The sequence below is a fragment of the Perca fluviatilis genome, chromosome 22 (assembly GCF_010015445.1).
Source record: "Perca fluviatilis chromosome 22, GENO_Pfluv_1.0, whole genome shotgun sequence".
Classification (NCBI taxonomy): domain Eukaryota; kingdom Metazoa; phylum Chordata; class Actinopteri; order Perciformes; family Percidae; genus Perca; species Perca fluviatilis.
This window is the reverse complement of record NC_053133.1, coordinates 6,249,200-6,271,304: the sequence shown is the minus strand read 5'-3', so window position 1 is coordinate 6,271,304 and position 22,105 is coordinate 6,249,200. Positions and strand designations below refer to the sequence as shown.

The 22,105-nt window shown below is 41.9% G+C and overlaps 1 protein-coding gene across 1 annotated transcript in view; it reads left to right on the top strand.

The window, feature by feature from the left end:
* The window catches only part of waca (WW domain containing adaptor with coiled-coil a), a 29,883-nt gene that overhangs the window by 6,000 nt on the left and 1,778 nt on the right, over positions 1-22,105 (top strand). The window contains exons 4-12 of the mRNA XM_039790265.1: positions 3,609-3,700; positions 5,508-5,623; positions 5,766-5,881; positions 9,030-9,278; positions 12,693-12,815; positions 18,504-18,652; positions 18,873-18,997; positions 21,657-21,852; positions 21,953-22,080. Coding sequence (XP_039646199.1) covers positions 3,609-3,700; positions 5,508-5,623; positions 5,766-5,881; positions 9,030-9,278; positions 12,693-12,815; positions 18,504-18,652; positions 18,873-18,997; positions 21,657-21,852; positions 21,953-22,080 — 1,294 coding nt within the window. The remainder of the gene's footprint in view (positions 1-3,608; positions 3,701-5,507; positions 5,624-5,765; positions 5,882-9,029; positions 9,279-12,692; positions 12,816-18,503; positions 18,653-18,872; positions 18,998-21,656; positions 21,853-21,952; positions 22,081-22,105) is intronic.

Here is a 22,105-nt window from a genome sequence, read left to right as displayed (position 1 = left end):
GTTGTTGCTTGCGTTGTCTGTCGTGATCCCAACCATTTCGGACATGTCCAATTCCCCTGTTTCAGTAACCTTTTCTTCTAAGGCTCTCTGCAGTGTGGTCAGAATACAGTGCTGTACAGCCTAAACACCAAGACTGCATCTCCCATAATGCACTGATAAACTGGATGGTAACAGCCATGTAGGTGTCTTTGCATGCAAAACACATGTAGTTTATAAAATACAATGTTTTATTATAGATTAAACTACCCAACAATATATAGGCCTGCAAGTACAGCTCAAATGATTAGCCGATTGAACCCTTAGTTGATGGACAGAACGGTTTTGATCATTTCCACTTAAAATTTTTTAGCATTGAATACTTTTAATGCTGGGCTTTTACTTGTAACAGAGTATTTTTGCAGGGTGGTATTAGTACTAGTAGGAGCTAAATACTTCTTTCACCACTGATGGTAGGATGGTGAGACACATGGACGTACAGTGTGCTGTTGCAAAACCATGAGACCACAGAGTGTACAAAATACATTTACAATTAAATCTTAAAGGAATACGCCACCGCGGGGCTCGGTGGGCCGCTGCCCATCCAGTAACCCAGAAACGGTTACTTTGTGCTGGCCGCAGAGCCCGCGGGCTGCCTGCCTGCCTGCCGCGGAGCTCAGTCAGGGCAGCGGTATTTGGTTGTCCAGTAACCCAGAAACAGTGACTTTGCGCCGATCGTGGAGCTCCGCGGGCTGCCAATATCTGTGCTCGAGTAGCAGTTAGGCCTGTCACGATAACAAATTTTGTTGGACGATAAATTGTCCCAGAAATTATTGCGATAAACGATAATATTGTCGTTGAGAGACCAATTTGCATCTAATGATAATGGCATAATAATGCAGTTACACTTTTTCAAAGATCAATACACTTTTATTTCGAAAGAATATTTAACACTGGAACTGGAAGACATTTTAAATATCCACAATATGTCTTTGATCTCCTTTTTAGTATGTCGTCTTTCACACTGATATACAGTTGTGGAATTGCTGTTTGTGACACGCATGTTCTCCCAGGCAATTCATAGCCTACTGGCTGTCAAAAGTTTGCTGCATTCCTCGAGTGTTTGTGCGATAGACTACAGACTCTGTACTACATTTTACAATTATTTAACACTAAATATTAAATTTAAAAAATATATATTTAATAAATTTAATCTATCTATATGGCTATCTGCTACATGGCGAGTAAATGTTTGTACCAAAATAGTTCTGTTTTTCAGTCTTCATTTTGGCGAAGGTGCGGCTTCTGCTCCTCTGCAGGTCGGAGCTTCGTGGGGGCGGGCCGACACACACACGCACACCTCTGACATACTTTCCACACTCCGTGTCCGTGGACAACTGTAGGCTTGTACCGTTAATGTTCTGTGCATTGTCGGACATGTGCAGCCACTTTCCTGAAACCGCTTGTATGTCCGAGCCTGTCTCCACCGCCCCCACCTGCAGGTTGTCAGCTGTGTGGTTTGAAATGAAAGGGAGAAAACGGGACGCCACGTAACACGGTTGATATCGCTCATATACTTTTTAGTTTTTTGACTGCGCCTTAACTGCAAAGTGCTGCAGGAAACCCTGACCCAACTCTCAACTAGTGTTTTCTGTCTCGGTCTCTCTCTCCGCCAGGAGTCCCGCCCCCACAAAGACCATGCGACTGACAAGAGGGTTCACTCCTCGTTAAGCTAAGGAACCGAGAGTGGTGTTCCAGTCTCTTTGGTAGAGAGAGACGAGAAAAACAAACAAGCATGCAAATGGAAATTATCGCGGTCGGAAAAATTATCGAGCTCATTTTTTTTTTATCGTGCGATTAATTGATTTATTGACTATCGTGACAGGCCTAATAGCAGTGCTTCGGCTGTAGCCTACTTCTACCCAATATAGTCCCAAGTCAATATCTGCCTAGGAAATCGTCTTAATCTGCATTGCTATTTTTACTCGTTGTGAATACGCAGGCCACAAGAAGTAATTAGGTTTTGTTGTTGTTGGGTCACTTTTACTCACGACATGCTAACACAACAAAGGATTCCATTCATTACGCTAAGCTAGCGGTGGCGCCACCAGACTAAGACATTGCATGCACTGAGACAAAAATGCGTTTGCCCACCTATATAAATATAGAGGAGATGGTGAATAACCCTATTTCAACAAACGGTGGCGTATTCCTTTAAATTTTTTATTTTAATTTCATAACAGGGCAAACTGATAATATATGGTTATATTTATTGGATTAGATGTTGTTAATATGTATTATTGCCCTGCACAATGGCCATGTATTATTCAATAATAGATCCAAAACGACAAACTTGAAATTGTTTTTACTTTACAGCAACCCCATCAATTTTTTTAACTAGAGGCACTTCACTATTGGCAATGTTATGTTTGCTTAATTTATTTTTATAGTTTTGTTCTCCTTGAAGAGGTCTTGGTGTCGTTCACTGAGGTGCTTGGAGAGGTTCAATGTGTTAACTCCCTTGCACAACACTGTTTTGTAGCACTGTTTGCAGACAGGCTTCATGATGTCATTGGGTTCCCCATCAGCAACTGCTCTGTATGCAAATTTTTAAGGAGGTATTTTTTTTTATAGATGACACGCTGTCGTTGTTTGTAGTAGTAGAAGACATCTTGAGGCAGAGACATGCTTCTCCTCTCTCAATCGAGGCTCACGCTGTACCATCAGCCGGTATTGACAGAGATGAATGCCTGTCCGCTGACGCGTTATTATGGAACCCGTGCAACTTCTAGGCAAGACCTGCCCTTCAATACCATTCACACGCTACTATTGGCCAGGCGTCCATGCTCACGCTAGGTAACGTAACACGATTTGTTCAGGTCCTATCCCTGACCCATCGGCTATCCTAACCGTAACCACTTAAGGTTAGAGTGAAATCGCGATTAGATTAATCATGCAGCCTCAGTTCCCGATTTTGAAATTTGCACCTGCTGATAGAAAGAAATGCCATCTGTGTTTTTACTGATGAGGACAGCTAATGTAATCATGTATTCTTCATGGTTCTGCAGCAGCTATAGTGATGTTAAAATGGTGACATTGTGCCACAGAAGGCTGTGAAAGGGTGATTGAAATCCAAAATGTAACTGCATCTTTTTCCTTGCCTATGCCTAATACCTGCATTACTCATGTTCCTCAAGCCAGTGTAACTAATTAGTAACTTAAGGATGGCACTATCATCCTTGATGTCTCAGTATTGTCCCAAACGTGTTGGATTGGAATAATTTCTTGCAATTTGGAATTTAAATGTTGCAGGGTTTCCCAGGTAGTGTTGGGTACTAAAACCCAAACTACCGCTATCTACCGGACAGAATGACTACACAGATTTCAGTGCCTCATTTAGATTACACTTGTTAGAAAATTAACAATGAGTGAGAACGGTTAATAGTTAACATGGGTCCCATTCTCAATTCACTTTCCGTTCACCTCGGCCATAGCGCTCTGCGCGGCAATGCACCGGTGTGAATCGGTAAAATTTGAACCGGTATACTGCCCAGCACTTTGTCTATGAACTTGGCACGCTTTTGTTATTGGCTGTTATTAATGGTGTTTTTCCCTCTTGTGTTTTGTTGCAGGGACCAGTTTTTCTCCACAAGAAAATTCTCACAACCACAGTTCCCTTCATAGCTCCAACTCACATTCTAACCCCAGCAAGACCTCAGACACAGTAAGTGTTTCCTCTATGTCAGCGCAGGGGCAGATGATGGACTAAACCTCATCTTTCCAGTGCAACAGTCTGAAGAGTTTCCTGGTAGTAATTGCTGTTCTCTAGTTTCACAGTTTTGATATAAAGTTTCCTGCAGTCTGAAGATACTGAACCCCAAATGTTTGAATGGCGCACCAAAATCGGGTGTCAGCTTGTGTGCTCGGCCACCAGTGTGTAACACAGCTAGTTTATATTTATACTAGGACTGTCAAAATTAACGCAATAAATAAGCTACAGTTCAGTGTCCAAAAGAAAATTGTTTTACTGGCCCCTTGTATATTTGTACTTGCCCGAAAAAGATGGGGAAGAAACACTTTTCCAAATTGTTAATTTATTAATCGAACATACATTGGTAATGGTCCAAACAACAAACTACAAATGTAAGTTAAGTCAAGCTAGTTGGATTTGTAATCAAATATTCATAGTTATTATACAGTAATGCTTGTTTTAATTTACATTGTAAGGCCAGAGTGAGGCTATTGTTTGACTGTTTCAAGGCCAGGGCACTGCTGTCCTCATTCAGTCTTTGTTAACTAGAGCTGCAAAGATTAATCGATTAGTTGTCAACTCTTAAATTAATCGCCAACTATTTTGATAATAGATGAGTCGGGTTGAGTAATTTTTCAAGACAAAAATAAAAATTCTTTGATTCCAGCTTCTTAAATGTGAATACGTTCTAGTTTCTTCTCTCCTCTGGGACGGTAAACTGAATATCTTTGATTTGTGGACAAAACAAGACATTTGAGGAAGTCATCTTGGGCTTTTGGGAAACACTGATCCACATTTTTCACCATTTTCTGACACATTATAGATCAAACAACTAATCGAATAATCGAGAAAATAATCAACCGATTAATCAACAATGAAAATAATTGTTAGTTGCAGCCCTATTGTAAACTTCAAATGTCGATTATTGTCATGAATCAATATTGTGTATTTTGTTTAAAAAGAGCAATCATTGATAACTTTTGAGTTATATTTTTCTTCAATTATGCAACGTAGCTAATTTGCCCCAATGAAGACAAGAAATCCTGATCAGGCAAATACCAGATATTTAAAGTAAAATTATTTTAATCAAACAGCCATCTGGTAACAAGTGTTTCCTCTTCGTGTTCATATTGTAATGACCTGACTATTTCCCAGCCATGTTTACTGGGCTATTTTAAGCGTTCATTTATACATTTTTGTAAAATGTCCAGTGTTTCAACGCAGCACTGGAGAAGCTTACTTTGCAGTTAGCTAATGTTAGCTAGTAATTATTAGCGCACCCCGTGGTCCCTCAGCCTGTAGTAGACTACTTTGCCGGAAGATGAGTGGACAGCAGCAAACAGCAGTTGCTGCAGTGCCACTGGGTTTGATTTTATTTATTTATTTATTTATTTTTTCAATGTGCACTTATTAAACCGTGTCGGTAATCTGTATACACAGAGGGATCGGTGACTCTGTGTTTATGTGAAGTTATTTCTAGTTTGCCTTTTTGTTTCAGTAGTAAAATGGTGACAGAATGCAGGAAATGAGCACAAATCAAAATGCCAGTCACAATACAATGGACCTTTTTAAATGGCAGACTATTTCACTTTGGTTACCGTAAAAATCTTAACCGGTCTCTAAAATAAACCTTCCCTCCCACTTAAAGCTTCTGTGGATATCTCTTGTACATTTCAGGTTTCATTACGAGCTCTTGCATCACATCCCCTCAACACAGTCAAACTCAATTGTTTTCTAGCTGGCTGGCCTCATGTTTCTAAATAATTGCTTTTCTTTTCAGCCTTACGAACCTGGTGACGACTGGTCAGAGCACATCAGCTCGTCTGGAAAAAAATACTATTACAACTGCAGGACAGAGGTGTCCCAGTGGGAGAAGCCCAAAGAATGGCTGGAGAGGTAGCTATAATCCCTTTACCCAAACCACTTGATTGTAAAGACGTGGTTTTTAATCAGTTTCACGTAAAGGTTGGATATGTGGTTTTTAATCAGTTTCACTTAAAGGTTGGGTACATGGCTTATTTGTATCTGTGTTTCACAGAGAACAGAGGCAAAAAGAGGCCACAAAGACTGCGGTTGTCAACAGTTTCCCCAAAGACAGGGACTACAGAAGGGAGGCTATGCAAGCATCGGCAGCCCCTGGCTTTACTGGTTCTAGTAAGTGTTAAATACACGAATACAACACATTATCCTCACCAGTGTGCTTCGACTAATATAAATTCATTTTGTATATATTTATTAATATAGTTAATTACCTTGCCAAAAATATCAAGGAGTGTTGAATCTCTGTCACCGTCTTTGTGGTTGTGGATCAGAACAGAGCGGGTTGTCCGTTAATCACAAGGTTGGTGGTTCGGTCCCCAGTTTCTCCTGTTAACATGTTGAAATGTCCTTGAGCAAGACACTGAATCCAAAGTTGCTCACGATGGGCAGGCCAGCACCTTGCGTGGCAGCTCCGCCATCATCAGTGTATTTATGTCTTTGAATACGTGAATGAAAAATTGTGAAACGCTGTCCAGTAAGGTTAAAAAGCACTACATAAATGCAGTGCATTTATCATTTTGTACAATTCTGCCTGATGTCCAGTCGCGTCTGATGGTGAATGTATTCCTTTTGAAGAAATAAATTCCCCAATGCGTGCTATATTGACTAAGCAGCTGAGTTCTCCTGATCGTGGAGCCGTGGCAGCTGTGCCTACATGTAACAGGACGCATTGTGCGCAAGCGGTGACTTTCTTCGCTTTTTTAGTAAACAAAATAAACTCAAAATGTCAAGAAGGGTTACACCTAAACACAGGGTTCGTACGGTCATGAAAAACCTGAATAAGTCATGGAACTTGAAAATATCAATTTCCAGGCCTGGAGAAGTTTTGGAAAAATGAACCAATACAGAAAGTTCTGGAAAAGGCATGGAATTTTTCTTCACAAATTCCTTTTATAATAGAGTGGTTCAGATCAACTGATACAAATCTATATTGGTTCAACAATATTTTAATGTTTGGGCAGTCACGTCACTTGTCATTATGTTCTCTGCAAGTGGTAACGTCAGTCTCCGGCTTGAATTGAGTTGATTTTGTGAGCGCAATGCCAGGAAAATGCCGTTTAACTGGTTTTCCTCTTTGTCCATTCCACGTTGGCAAGTGCTCTTTGGATTATGTGTTTGCCAAATTTAAGCAGGTTCTTGGAAAGATTCAGAAAAGATGGTGAATCCAATTTTATACATTTGGTCGGTAGTGAGAGCCATGTTATTTTCCTTGTTCGTTTTTTTTTTAATAGGAGTTCTGATAATACAGACACCAGCTCAGATTGGGACTGCCAGTTAGCGAGCAGTTGATGACAGTCTTTAGTCTTTTTTTTTTTTAACTTAATTTGTTGACTAATCCTTCGGGTTAGTGCTGTCTTAATTGCGCAACCCACAGTTTAGTATTAGACCACAGGGAAGTCAAATCCATTCACACCCGGGGGATCCTACTCCCAATGAAGTCCTCTATACATGGATTTCTCGGCAACGTCATCACTGCCTGCGCACGCAACCGGGGGGCAGAAAGATGACGTGTTTCGTAGTAGTAGCGTAAGTCAAAATGCCAAGGAGTTGTTGCGTGGTTAATTGTACAAACAGAGCCAGTGATAGGTGCCTGATGTTTAACATGCCTACGGGGAAGCATGATTTTGCCAAAAACCGGCGGATGTTATGGCTTCAAGCCATAAGAAGGGCAGATTGGGGTCATATGCAAGAGTCAGGCTCACATTGTATCAATCAGAAAAGTTGCAGCTTGTTCAGTTGTTCAGCTAAGTAATATCTACCTGTCAGTGCTGTGGTACTCGAGTCCGGACCATAGACAGTTAAAGGTCCGGACTCGAGACAAGTTTAGACTGCTAACTAAAGCTACGCCAATGTTTTGCTAACGTTAGCGCAACAGCGTTAGCCTAGCCTGCTAGTTAAATATTACTACTGCCTTCAGAGTTTCTTATATCTGCGTCCACGTTGTCAACATAAGACCTGTGGCGTTAGTGCTCCTTTTGTACCACAATTTTATTGAATGAAATATTAAGCTTTGTTCCTACGAGATGGGTGGGTTTTTGTTATGTTACACACAAAGCTAACTGGCTATAGTTAGCCTACACGTACGGTATGCTAGCTGACATTAGCTAGCTAACGTTGAGTTTCGGCGAGCTAACCTTATTTTAAGGCATAAACCAACCATAGTGGTACACTCAGGGGTAACCCTGCTGCTAACCTTGGCTATTACCATAGATATATAGGCTATTACATTAGCCTAAAATGATAATTCTAGCCATACATATCACAGTAACACTGCAAAATGAAAGACAAACAGATCCAACTAAAATCACTTTTTATTTATATACAAACAATAAGGAAAGCTTCAATACTTAAAGGAACACGCCGACTTATTGGGAATTTAGCTTATTCACCATAACCCCCAGAGTTAGACAAGTCGATACATACCCTTCTCATCTCAGTTCGTGCTGTAACGCTGTCTGACGTCTCCAGCAGCATCAGCCCATCACAGAACAGGCAGGTGAATGGTTCCAGTAATCCTACTTCTCCGAATAAGTGACAAAATAACACCAACATGTTGTCATTTACATGTTGTGATTTGTAGAGTCACAGCTTGTACAAAAAACAATGTAACATGAGACACAGCCATCTTCTATCTGTAAACAAACCGGAAACTATATTGTTGGCGTTATTTTGTCACTTTTCGGAGCAGTAGGCTAGTTGGAACCAGTTACCTGCAGGATCTGTGCTGGGCTAAGCTAATGCTGGAGCCATCAGACAGCGTTACAGCACGCACGGAGATGAGAAGGGTATGTATCGACTTGTCTTACTCTGGGGGTTACGGTGAATAAGCTAAATTCACAATAAGTCGGCGTGTTCCTTTTAAGGTTGTTGCAGTAGCTTACCAGTTTACCAATCTGTCTTTCTGCCCCTGGTAAACGCACGCAGCCAGTAATGTTTGTAAACAGGAAACCTGTACACACGCACGCTACCCCACGTCGACTCAACTCATGGCAACACTGTCGTTCTTAACGTACCGATACTAATAAAATGGAGTATTGTACCATTTTTAAAGGCAAGCTATTGCAGTATTTTTCTGGTATCAGTATACTATGCAATATTGCAGTCCATAATGGAGGCGATGTTTGCTTAAGACTGTTACTCACTTTCCTAGGCTAGTATGAATTAATATCCAACGTTACCAAAAAGGAACTGCATTATCACCTGGAGAAAATTGATTTGTGAGATTGCCTTTGTTGATGAAATGACATCCTCCTTTCTGCAGAGTCAACCCAGGTAGACAAGCCTGCAGCAACCCTTGCCTCCCAATCATCATCCTCTGGCTCAGGGAGCTTGAACCCCTCATCAGGGCCCCCTGGATCATCTGCCTCCACGGTGCCTGTGTCCCCAGTCCTGCAGTCCCCCGCCCCCCCACTACTCCAGGACCCCACACTGCTTCGCCAGCTTCTACCAGCACTTCAGACTGCCCTGCAGCTTAACAATGCCAGCATGGATATGGCAAAAATCAATGAAGGTAAGAAAAATGCAGATAGATGTACATTCAACTGGTGTCTACATTGAATGCGCTGCAGTGACTGTGTTTGATGAGCACTAGTTACAGGGTAACGTTTTGAAATTATATGCTGTACTGCTCTTAGCTTCTGGTCTGACTTTTCAGTGTCATTGGCTTTGACATGACGTGATGATATTTCCTCCAAGGAAACAAAAATGGACTGGAGCACACTGATTTGATTTGCAGCCTTTAATTATAAACGTTTCAACACCACTTTGTCTTCATCAGAGTAAAAATTTCACTCACTATGACCACTACTACTGTCATTATTAAACATTGTGCCAAAATATGAACAATAACGTCGCCGTCAGTGGGTTTATTTGCCAACGTTGGCTACCGTTGCCTCCAAAAAGTCCAGCAAATAGATATTACCCTAGGATACCGTTACCTGAAACAGGTGATTTAACATCACCGCCGATTTTTACAGTTTAGCAAGAAAACAAAATGCTGAGGGAACATTACTATGTTTTTTCATTTTGGTATTGAGCGGTATGCAGCTGGGAGCTTCATGGAGACAGCTAATGTTCATATTAGCTGCCCTACAGCTGTCAGTTGTATTCTGGGCACCCAGATAGCTCACCTGGTAGAGCGGGCGCCCATATATAGAGGTTTACTCCTCGATGCTGCGGACCCGGGTTCGACTCCGACCTGCGGCCCTTTGCTGCATTTCATTACCCTCTCTCTCTCCCCTTTCACGTCTTCAGCGGTTGTCTCAAAAATAAAGGCCGAAAATGCCCCAAAAAATATCTTTTTAATAGCTGTATTCTCAGTACCGTGATAATCTGCAAGAAACAGGTTGCTTAAATCACTAAAATAGTAGTGACAGCACCGTTTGGCTTAGTTAACAATACCATTAGCATCGTGGCTAACACTATCGTTACGTTATTGTTCTGACAAATCGTTTCTGCTGGGCTTTCTAACCTGTCATTGTGCTAACCGAGCAACGTTAGCCTTTACAACAGAGCCGCTTCAATACGCTTGTTAGATAATGTTTGATTACAAGGTTCTCTGTTGTCGTTGATCGCCGCTGTGTGCTCGTGGTGGAAAATTAATGTAAACAAAGTAGGGCTGAAACGATTCCTTGCAAAATGACTTGTCTCGAAGCTTCGTTAAATCAATGTTATCAACGTTGTATCGCTGACGGACGGTGTTTCCGCACGGAGCATTATTACTGTCGCAGACGCGGCTCAGTATGCTGCTGGCGACGCATGCCAGAGCGTGAATAGCGAGGGGCTAGAGACAGGCTGGAGAAAACGACAAAGTGTCCAAAGTTTGGAATCCGTTCAAACGTAATTAAAACTAAAACTCTGTACAGTGTGTCTACTGCAAAATCAAACTAGCTTACCACGATAATAGAACGACGTCAGTGCTTTAGCATCTCAACAGAAAACATGGAGTCTAACTTAATCATTCCACGAAGCGGACCCGACAAAAGTAAATAACAGTCGTATGGACGATGAAACTACACCAAACACAACTACCAAAATCAAAGACAAGAAAATACGTAGTGGTGACCACGATCTGATCTAAAGAGCTGACGCGTTGACTATCCCTTCGGAAAAACAGCTGATTGTGCATCTCTCTCTCTCTTACGAAGAAACTGATCAACGATATAATAGCATAAGTGTAACAGAGCTGTGTGACATTATAATCACCTATATAAATGAAAATAGGTTGAGTATAACTAATATTTACATATAGGCCTACTGTATATACAGATCAGTCTCGCGTTAAACTTGTAGTTCTGAAAGTTAAGTTGCACAACTTAATGTAATGTTTGTGTATGTTTAATGTATGCCTTACTTTGAGGTTGATATCATTTGAAAAAAAAATCTTTAAAAACAATGTAATATGGCACTTAAATGCACTTAATATGTTTAGTTTTTTGAGAGATATTGTAAGCAATGTAGGCAATACAAATGTAGCTTTTTTCCGAAAATGTTGCTTTTTTTCCCTAGTTTGGGTTGTTTAAAAACTTATCCGATTAATCGATCAATAAAGTGCTAGATTAATCGATTACAAAAAGAATCGATAGCTGCAGCCCTAAAACAAAGTGCTGTGCAAGAAATGCAATGTGCCATGACGTAGGTCCCCTTCAAGGCCAGGCTAATGTTGGAATTCCCTCTTATTATTCAAAATATAAAAAAAATATATTATAGAGGAAGATTGAAAGCTCTAGTTCGCATCGAAAAAACCAACTGTACCAAAACACGGAAGTGGACTGCTTTTGCCCACGGCGACAAGACGTTTTTAACTGGTTATGAAACCGTCTGAATTTAATACTGATGCCATGATATCAGACAGCAGCACAGCCCCCTGAGGACAGACCCAGATCCGCTTCACTGTCACCTTCGACCTGCAGTCAGAGCTTCAGCGGTAGGCTGAGAGCTCCGCGCCCTACTGCAGCGGCTCCTCCTCCAGCCAGAAGCGGAGCTTCAGCTCGCTAAATCTCTTTTCTTTCACCAATGCAGTTTTCCAATTCCAAATATTAAATCCTTGCCTGGTAAACACTATATATCTGTCATTAGACGTGCCAAATTTGTGACAAGGGAAACCAAAACATGAAACTAGCTTTGTGATAGAGTACTCCAGCCACGGTTTGATGGTCTCCCATCGAACCTGCTCGGGTTGAATGCGCGGGCAGTCTGGCCAAAGTTCCACTCAAGGAAAACCTACAGATTGTGTGCGTGTCTGTCTGCGTGTCTTATGTTGTTTACTTATGAGGATTATAATACAACAACATGGAGGCTGTTGTCAGGCTGTACAGACCGCAAACTTTATTACTCCTTTCAACTTTGACAAAGTCAACGTTTGCCAGAGATACTTTTCCGTTTTTACCTTTCACAATAAAAACCCTAGACATATGCATATGTTTTCCAGATGGAATTTAATTCACTGAGTATTTCGCTTTAAGGAAACTCAATAAATAGCTCACAGTAGCTAGTGTTAGCTTTTACTGCTTCGGGGGAGACACGGCTAGAGTCTACGGAGCTAATCCCGGTTACTCCACTCAGCAGCCAGGGAAATAAGGCATGGTACACCTCCAGTGGTTTTGAGAAGCTGCAGCATGAATTTGTGCTCAAACTGCAGAGTCTAGCTACTGTACATTCACTTGTCATCTTCACCGCTAAATGTTAAAACTCTCTCTCTCTCTCTCTCTCTCTCTCTCTCTCGTCCGCTCACACTGCATCTCTGTCACTTTCTCTCTCTTCAGCAGCTATCCCATTGACATGGTAGCCTTGAACAAGTGTTGTTACTGGACATAGTTACATGGGGCACATTACTGAATTTGAATGTCTAATTCACTGTTTTGCAGTGCAGAAATAATTCTAGTAGCAAGAGTTAATATATCCATGTCTGTTTGCCTCTCTTCAGTTCTCACAGCTGCTGTCACACAAGCTTCATTACAGTCGATGCTCCATAAGATCCTCACTGCTGGACCATCAGCTTTCAATATCACTACTATCCTCTCTCAAGCTGCTCAACTCTCCAACCAAGGTAAATAATGCCCATGTCTATTCCACCACTGTGTGCAGATATAGTCAGTTATTTGTGTTGTATGATTACTTTGGCTAGTGAAAAGAGAGGGAACCTTCTGGGGTCCTGTGAGTTAAATAGTTATTATGAAGGTAATGGCATCTATTAACAGAAAAGCCATTTCCTGACTTGTATTTATGATTACGGTCTTTTTTAAAGTCCTCCTCCACTAAAAAATGTGTTTTTCTCACGTTTGTCTCCTAAAATGTTTGACCTTTGCTATACTGACTTGTATTTGTGCAAAGTTTGTCACTAGAGTGTTTTCAAAATTCTCTCCAAAAGGGGGAGATTTCTGTGCAAATATGAGATTCAAACTAGGGGTGTGCATCTCTCCCTTATAGGACGATCCGATACGTATCTAGATACGTGGGCATCGATACAGTCCAGGGAATAGCAAAGCTAGGACATGCTAATAGTATACACTGTAACTTCAATTTAATTAGCTAACCAGTTATAACCAAATCACATCAGCTCTGTTAAATGAAACTGCCTTCTTCCTGCTGTAATTTCAGAGACAGTAACTTAAACATAGGTCCACGTTACAGTCATTGTGAGCACTCAAATAATAATCATATACAGTATTGCATGGGTATACATGTGAGCACAGTACTACTCTTGTGAGCGTTGGCATGCGTCTAGCGGACTTTTATGTTAATGTCACTGAACATCTTAGTATATATAAACCTTGATATATTTGTAACACACCGTATTATAAATGCATATCTATGTATATTTATACCAGTCTACTTGCATGTTTATGAACACACATGGATGGATGACTCACAGACCGCACCTAGTACAATTTACAATATCCACGATGTGTTCCTCTCAGCCACTTTCACCGCTGACTCCAAAAACGAAACCTAGCAGTCTAGTCGCCATGTTTTTTCTGCAAACCCAGACAAAGGCACGGATTGGCCGATCCCTGCAGTCGCACAAATGTTGAGGCTTTTTTCTCTCACACAAAGACACACCGGTCTCTCTGCACACCGCAGTGGCTTTGTTGAATTGACAGCAAAGTCAATCAATTCATAGCATTAGAACCGGGCCATCGGCCAAATCTTGGTCCCTTTTTAGACCGTTTCAGGGGTCCGTGTTTCGATGTAGGTGTATCTGTGATAATATAACCGGATACCGATTCATGTCGGTGAATCTTTATACCCCTATTTCAAACATATCCCGGGCAATCTTGATTAATTTTGTCACTAATTAGGGATGTCCCGATTAGGGTTGGGTACCGTTTGGATTTTTACGATTCCGATGCCGAACCGGTACTTTTAAAACGATTCCGATTCCTAAATCGATTCTTGAAAAACTGAAAAATGACATAAAAGGCTTTTTAATGGAGTATTTTTTTTTTATTGAAAATTATTTAAATTTAACAATATATTAACGTTTTAAAGTACTTAAATATATAATGAGTAAACCTAAGTCACCTAACACACAACTACAATAATTTAACAAATAACAGTTACACTATTAACAAGTACCAACAAATAAATGTTGAGTTGGTATACCAACCAGCTTCAAACTTTAGCAGTTCTTTTGCAGAAAAATTACCATATTTACCTTCTCTGGCAAGATAGGACACCTCTCCTGACTTATGGCATGTCCTGCACAGGAGAAAACTCTCTCAGACAGTGTCCAAGAGGTCTGTGTACACACACACACACACACACACACACACACACACACAGGTATGAGTTTGAAAGGGCAGACAATTTGGGGAGGCTGTCCCGCCTCCCCCACCACCAGGCTACAGGCTCTTGTCCTGAACGATAGACTAACAGAGTAAGTTTAATATGTTTACTAGCGATCCCGTGCAGTGAATGGTTAATATGCTTTTACATCCATTTTGGTGAGTCCAGAGGGGAAAATATGCCATTTTAAAAGTAGCCTACATTTACGGTAGCTAGCTAACTGTAGACTACAGAGAGAGGGTGATGTTTTTACGTCAGTTTCAGAGTGTGTACAAAAAGCCGTCTATCAGCAGGGATTGTAGAGTGCATGTCGGGAATAGCGCGGACACACGCTTCACACCGAGAGCAGAAAAGGGAGAAAGAAAAAAAGAGTCTTCCGCTGTCCAGAGCGACAGAGTCGGAACCGAAATTTGCGTTCTAATCCGGTCCGAATACTACCGTTTGCGTAGGAACCGGTAGCGTAGTGGAACCGGGTTTCGGTACCCAACCCTAGTCCCGATAAGCTTTTTTAAATATTGAGTCTCTGCTGATACTGAGTCCCAATCTGATACTTTTGCAACCGTTTTGTTTACAAAGTAACTAAGTAAACAAACAATGTCTTAGGGCGTTTTCACACATACCTCGTTTGGTCTGGACTTTCGGACTTTTTAGTTTGATCCGAACCAAAATTACAGGTGTGAAACCTCCCCCGGACCACGTTCCGGATCAAAAGACCAAATTTTGGTCCGACAAAAAGAGGTGGTCTCGGTCCGGACCAAACTGAACCATGGTCCGGTTCATTGATAGTGTGAAAGCATTTTAAATGAACCATGGTCCGGTTCATTGATAGTGTGAAAGCATTTTTTTGGATGGTTCGGACTTTCGGACCAAATACAGGAAGCTCTGGCAAGCTCGTCGTGTTACAAGACCGGGAAGCCTCCAAAATAGAGAGAGAGAGAGAGAGAGAGAGAGAGAGAGAGAGAGAGAGAGAGAGAGAGAGAGAGAGAGAGAGAGAGAGAGAGAGAGAGAGAGAGAGAGAGAGAGAGAGAAAAAAAAGCTGGTAAAAAAAAAAAAAAAAAAAAAAAAAAACTGCTATCAGAGCAGAGAATACATCAGCAGTTTATTTGTTAAGGTGGTAGTAAATGTACAGTGTAGGTTTCAGTTTGTCTCTGAATAAATGCTCCAGAAAGAAAGTTCCGTCGTGGCGTGGCTTGTCTACATCACAACAAAACAAAAAGAGCCGCGGCAGTAGGGGAGAGCAGCGGTCAGTTGAATAGCCTAAACTCGGACCCAGAGAGAGGATACGAGGAGGGCGGGAAGCCCGGTCAACAAACCAATCAGTTCTAAGTATCTGGAGACGCAGCTCACGTATGTGATGACGGCAGGACGTAGTTTTGTCACGTATAGATCTTTAGTGCGCTTGCAAAACTGCAGTGTGAAACCAAAACTTACCGGATCAAATGTATACAATGTAACAAAAACATGAACCTTGGTATGGACCTTGGTTCGGACTTTCATGTGTGAAAACGCCCTTAAATTTAACTTTAAGTGAGTCTTTTCTCTCAACACCAAAACATTTCTCTTTAGGATCCCACCCCCAACCAAAGAATAAGCAGTTTCAAGTTTCCAGCTGGACAATGGAAACTAAACTTAGTGATGCCTCTTGCACTTAATCAATCTTTGATTTTTCTCCTCATGTTTACCAATGTCGGCTCCAGGCTGAAAGCGTGGTTTCCTGGTGGAATCACAGAAGTGTAGAGAATTGGAGTAATCCACTTCTATAAAAAAACGGGTGACTTAAGGCAGACTTTTTTTTTTACTTGTAACTTGTAGCTGGCAAGCTATGAGACATCTCTGAACGGACACTGGTGAGTGGCCGCGCCCATCTTGGTTTGAAAGTACCGGCAGTCTGACGGTGCGTTTGTGGCGCAGGGCGTGTGTGATTAAAGGCAGTGATCACTACAAGCTGATGTATGTGATGGGAGTAAGGTAAACAGGGTGAATGCCAATCCCCAATCAGTTAAAAAAAAAAGCTTAAATTGGCACAGAGGGACCGCAGGGTTCGCTAACGTTAGCTTCTTGTCTTATCTGGGGTCTGATAAACAGTACATTCATTACCCATAAAGTTTTTTTCCAAGCTACCGTAGCTGTCATATTTCACGGGACCCGCGTGACCGCAGTTTTCATGGGCAAATAGCCGTCAAGGCTTTAATCACTGTTTGCCACTCAGTCTGAGGAGAAAATGCTGTATCGCGCTGTTTATTTGGTTGCAGTGACTCTGCTAATGATGACGTCCCGTCACTGTTCCAGTTGCTCACCCTCAAAGGGGGGAGAGAGAGCAGATTACAGTGTTATGTAATCACTACTTCATGACATTTCATAAAATATTGAAGCAGCGGTGGCAATAATGTAATAGAGGCGGACTGCCGCTGCTAAATGTATGTAGTGGAAACACTGCATACCAGTGTTGTAGTCGAGTCACCAACTGTCGAGGTCAAGTCTAGAGTCCCCAGTGTCCAAGTCAAGTCACAATTACATGAGGTTGAGTCTCGTGTCCCCAGTGTTCGAGTCCAAGTCCTTTTTGAAAAGAGAGGAAAAAGAAGCGCACAAAACTACAGTCGGTGACATTAAAGAATAGCTTGTTATTGCTAAGTCCATATGATCAATTTGAATGATGCATTTAAATTGTAAACTTATAACTAACTTATTTCACCAGTAAATTGCTGTTAAATGACAAAAAGAACCACTAGATGGCAAAAGGGTATTTTAGTATAACTTTGAATGCACCCCAAGGTATTTTTTTATTGCAAGTGAACACAGCATAAAGTCCTGTCTGCGTTGAGTCAGACAACAGCAGTGGCTAGTGCAGCTACACTGTGTCTTTAGCTGCAGGCTGTTGTACATCTCGGTGTTTAAGTGGCGCCAAGATCTGCGGTGCTATTCGGTCCGGTATACTGGCCGTTTAGGCAGTCGTCAGCAACTTCCGAGTCCTATTTCTGATCCCGTCCAAGCGAGTACTCCAGAGCCCGTCTGCCGCCCACACAAACACACGAATCTTGTTCCCCACTGTCAAAGTTAGGTCCATTCAGACAAGAAAAATAAACTCCAAGAGCATCTGTAAGAGCGTGTATTCCCTCAAGTGCTCGCCAAGCAGACACTCGCGCTTTGGGGCTCTGGGCTTGCTGCTTAGTTATACACATGCATTTTTCTTGTTTTCGTTGTTTAGGTGTTGTAGCAGTATTGTCAAATGAGGGTCCAGTTTCATAGTCTATTCGTATTATTTAACCCTTTTACCATTGGTTTTAAGGCTTTATTTCATTCAATTTCCATGATGGTGGTGTTGGAAGTCTGGGACAATCCCTGTGTAGCCATGGCTTAGTGAAGAACATTACACTGCACTCCCGATAATCCATCTGACTCCTCACCAGGGCTGTTAATTGACGATGCGGTTACTCGGTACTTCATCCTGATTTTATTTGGGATGTCCATCCTCTGTCCTGGTATCTTAGTGATCTTCGGGCAAGGAGCTCTCCCTCGTGTAAACAAAGGAGGTTGTCCCTTTTTTGCAGGCACTCGCGTAGCTGATTAAAAATAGTGTCCCAAACACCAGGAGCGCAAGAAAGACGTGCAGAAACTTTGCAGAGTGCATTGTGACTGTTCTGTGCTGCTAACTAAACTATAAATACTAACTTAAAATTAAATTTTTTTGTAAAAACAAAAAGAGAAAAAAAAAAGCTATTGGACGTGCATTCCTCTGGACAGCCTGCAGCCTGTGACGGAAACAAAAGTAGAACACTCCGTGTGTGTGTGTGTGTGTGTGTGTGTGTGTGTGTGTGTTTTGTGTTTTTTGTGTGTGTGTGTTGCATATATAGTTATAGTGTTTTTCCTGCTGGGTATTAAATGTAGCAGATTGTATTGATCCCCATAGATTGTCTTCTCTTTTTTTTTATTTTTTGTGTCCGTCTATCAGCTCAGCAATCAAACCAGTCACCCATGTCGTTAACATCGGATGCCTCATCGCCCAGGTCTTATGTTTCTCCAAGGATCAGCACACCACAGACAAACGCTGGTCCCCTTAAACCCCTCCTCAGCACGCAGCCTATCATCTCACAGACAAAAGTAAGACACAAATTTTGTGTGTTCAACAAGTATGTACAGTATCCAGTTAGGTTGGAAAAGTAGTGAGCCGGATGAATTTTGGGACTTTGTCCGTGTGATCTCAACCGCGGTATCCAGAAACTTTAAATAAAATGACAGATTCATGCTAACAGGGAAGTATACTTGATCTCTCATATTGTTTAGGTGCTTGATGTAGTGTTTCTAACTTGTTGTGTTTTAGGTGGGCACGCAAGCAGGGAAGCAGGCATCTCATCCCCAGCCCACGTCCCAACAGTCTCTCTCCAGCGATAAGCAGCACGGTCATGATGCCACAACGGCCTCTCCGCGCACTCTGCAGCGCCAAGGGTAGGTACAACCACACAACTCGTCGTAGTTCAAAAATGATAAGTAGCATGAGAAGTGAATAGATCGCAGTTTGCTAAGCATGGGTCTTCTTTATTTGTGGGTCCTGAGGTGGCAAATTCTAATATGGAATATATTAACATGTAAACCGTTAATGAGTTTATAATGTTAATGCCTATTCTGTTCCCTGAGTGCTGAACTAGTCTTTGACCAATAGATGCTAAATCTGTGCCCTCATTGTTTAAAATATTTAAGACCTGCCTTGCAAAATCCATATGCCTATATGTGCACTGATGTGCTTTTCTGTCAAATGATCTACACATGTAACCAGATTAGAACTACTTTATCTGCCAACATGTGGGACAACCCATTTCCACCCAAGAAGTTAATTCCTTACTGTAGATTATCTTCATTGTGTTATGTTGTGGCACCATCTGCTGTTCATTGATGGAACAATGAGTGGCTGCTTAATTCAGTAGTCTCTCATGTTAATGTATTGAAGTCATTAATTTCTTTTTGTGTAACAATTTCCAAAGGAGAGGAAGCTAACAGATTTTGTTTCTCTGTGCATACCATTGGTAGATGCAGACACATGTGATTGTTTACGCAAATATTTAATCCCAAAAGGCAGAGTCCAGTGTTTGTTAGTTTCAAAGTCAGTAATTTGTTTAGAAGTTTCTCAAGTTGCAAAACTGACTCCTGTCAGTTTAAGTCAGTTAAAGCTATAGTGTACAAATATTTTATATTAATGAACATCCGTTACATTCAAGCCATTGCCAAATGAGTTGTTACAAAGCTAAACAAAACTCTCTATTTCTCAGTATGGCTATGTTCAGAAAATGGTGCTGTCTGGCGACTTGCGCTTGCAAGTCGCCAGACCTCTCGGCTGAGAAAGGACAACAGCAGCATTCAGCTTTGGAGATGAAAAGGACATACAAATTACAAGATAATGACCTCGTCTGCAAAGTCCATGTCTTCCTTGATTTGAGGGGTTAACTAACTACTAACTGTGTGGAGAAAAAGGTGTGGGTGTTGCGCAGTCACCGAAGGCTTGTCGTGGATGCACCGAAAGTGTTGTCATTACTTAGAATTGTTTGTTGTAGCTGTGTATTGTGCTGTTAAAGGCCCTGACGCACCAAGCCAGGGACTACTGGCGACGAAGGCTGACTGTGGTGTCGGCTCATGTCGGCCCTCGTCGCCTTTTGTCTTGGTAAAAAAAATTTAAAAAAGCACTGGAACACACCGCAGAGACTACAGCCAACAGGCAAGGACCACTTACGTTCTACGCAGTTAGAGGAAATAACTCTCTATACCAGCAGGCGTTGCTAATCTATTCGTCATTCAACAAGGGAAACCGGATAACATTGCTATGATACAGAACCGAACAGAGCCTACGGTCCCTCTGCTTCACTCCCCGCCGGGAACACAGCAGACATCACGAGATGGCCAACCACACGGTCTCTCTCCGGGCTGTCATCTGTTCTCTCGGCATAGAAGTCTCCCTACAGTGGGAGTGGAGTGACCGAACGGCCGGCTGCTGGCTCGTTTGTTAACTTTAGCTTGCTAATTTCCCCCACCCAACATGCCTTCATCATACACTGGTTACAGAAAATTAGCTAAACAAAATTGTCACTCATCTGGCGATAGCAATGTGCTTTCCTACGTGACCAGAGCGTGAGAATTAAACATGAAGTTGTTACAGTTTTCCAATTTAGACCTGGCAGGCTGGCTAGTAAGCTAGCTTGCTTGTTAGAGGGCTAGTTGTTTAGCGGTGCAGAGCAAGAGGTCTATTGCGGTCTTTAGTTTATTTTGTAATGTGTAGGTATGTAGATCTTTTAAAAGACATGCTATTGTTGGAATAAATATACCTACAGAAGTAGTTATGTATATTGTGTTGTACGTTTGCCATCTTATGGAAATAATGTGCAAAAATAGATATTTCAATCGTTCAAACCTGTGTTTTTTAGATGGAACATTCAAACGTCATTTTTTTTTTTTACCAGTTTTGACAGCTCTTGCGTGTATTGGATTGATCAAATGAGATGAAAAATGACTGCCTGTCAGTCGTTTGTTTTCCTCATTCATGTTGTCAGATGAACAGCCAATCGGATGAATTGGCTGTACGGCTGACGCGTGGCGACGGTGCAGGACACGCCGCACAAACAAGGGCGGCGGTCGCTCGTCGTCTGCCCAACTAGGCCATCGGTTGGGCAAACGGTCGGCTTGATGGGTCAGGGCCTCCACAGCAGTACTATGACTGAACAGATCCAGTGTAGACAATGACAGAACTGCAACAGCTCTTGTTGTACCTTTTTATAAAATGTTACACCTTTTTTCATCTTCATATTTCATCTTATTTTTCACATAAAACCTTGATGACACTAATCTTCTGATTTAGGAGCCTCCTGCTGTTGCCTTATATAAATTAGATCCACTGCAAATCATTTATTTAAAAAGAAAATACATCACTTTTTTAAGTGATTATTTTTTTGGAGCTTTCCCCTTATTGGATATGACATAGGACATAAGTTTTTTTTAGTATTGCTGCTGACAAGTTGATTAGACTTGTTTGTGGAAGGTCAGCGTTTACAAGAAGGCCAAGTTTCTTCCCAAACATAATGTCCCAATGCTTACATGCTTCCTCGACCTGTGTGGATTGCAGCAGTCAGAGGAGTCCCTCCCCGGGTCCCAACCACGTCTCCTCCAGCAGCAGCAACGCCTCCAACTCTGCCGCCGCTCCCACCGCCACCTCAGCAGCCCGACCCTCCTGCTCCTTCACCCCCTCCCTCGCTGCCCACTTCAATGAGAATCTTATCAAACATGTGCAGGGCTGGCCTGCTGAACACGCAGAGAAGCAGGTTTGTACCACTGACATTTCACCATTTCTTCTTGGCTGAATCTGGTTATGCGTGGCAGCGCCCTTTTAAACTCTTATTTTGTGTGAAACTAATTATCAAGGCATCAAGACTACGTGAAGAGGCTCACACCATGGGGAGCATCTGTATGTCTGAGAACTGCACCGAGCTCAAAAACCTCCGGTCCTTGGTCAGAGTCTGTGAAATCCAAGCAACATTGCGTGAGCAGAGGTGAGCTACAGAAGTCTGAATGCAT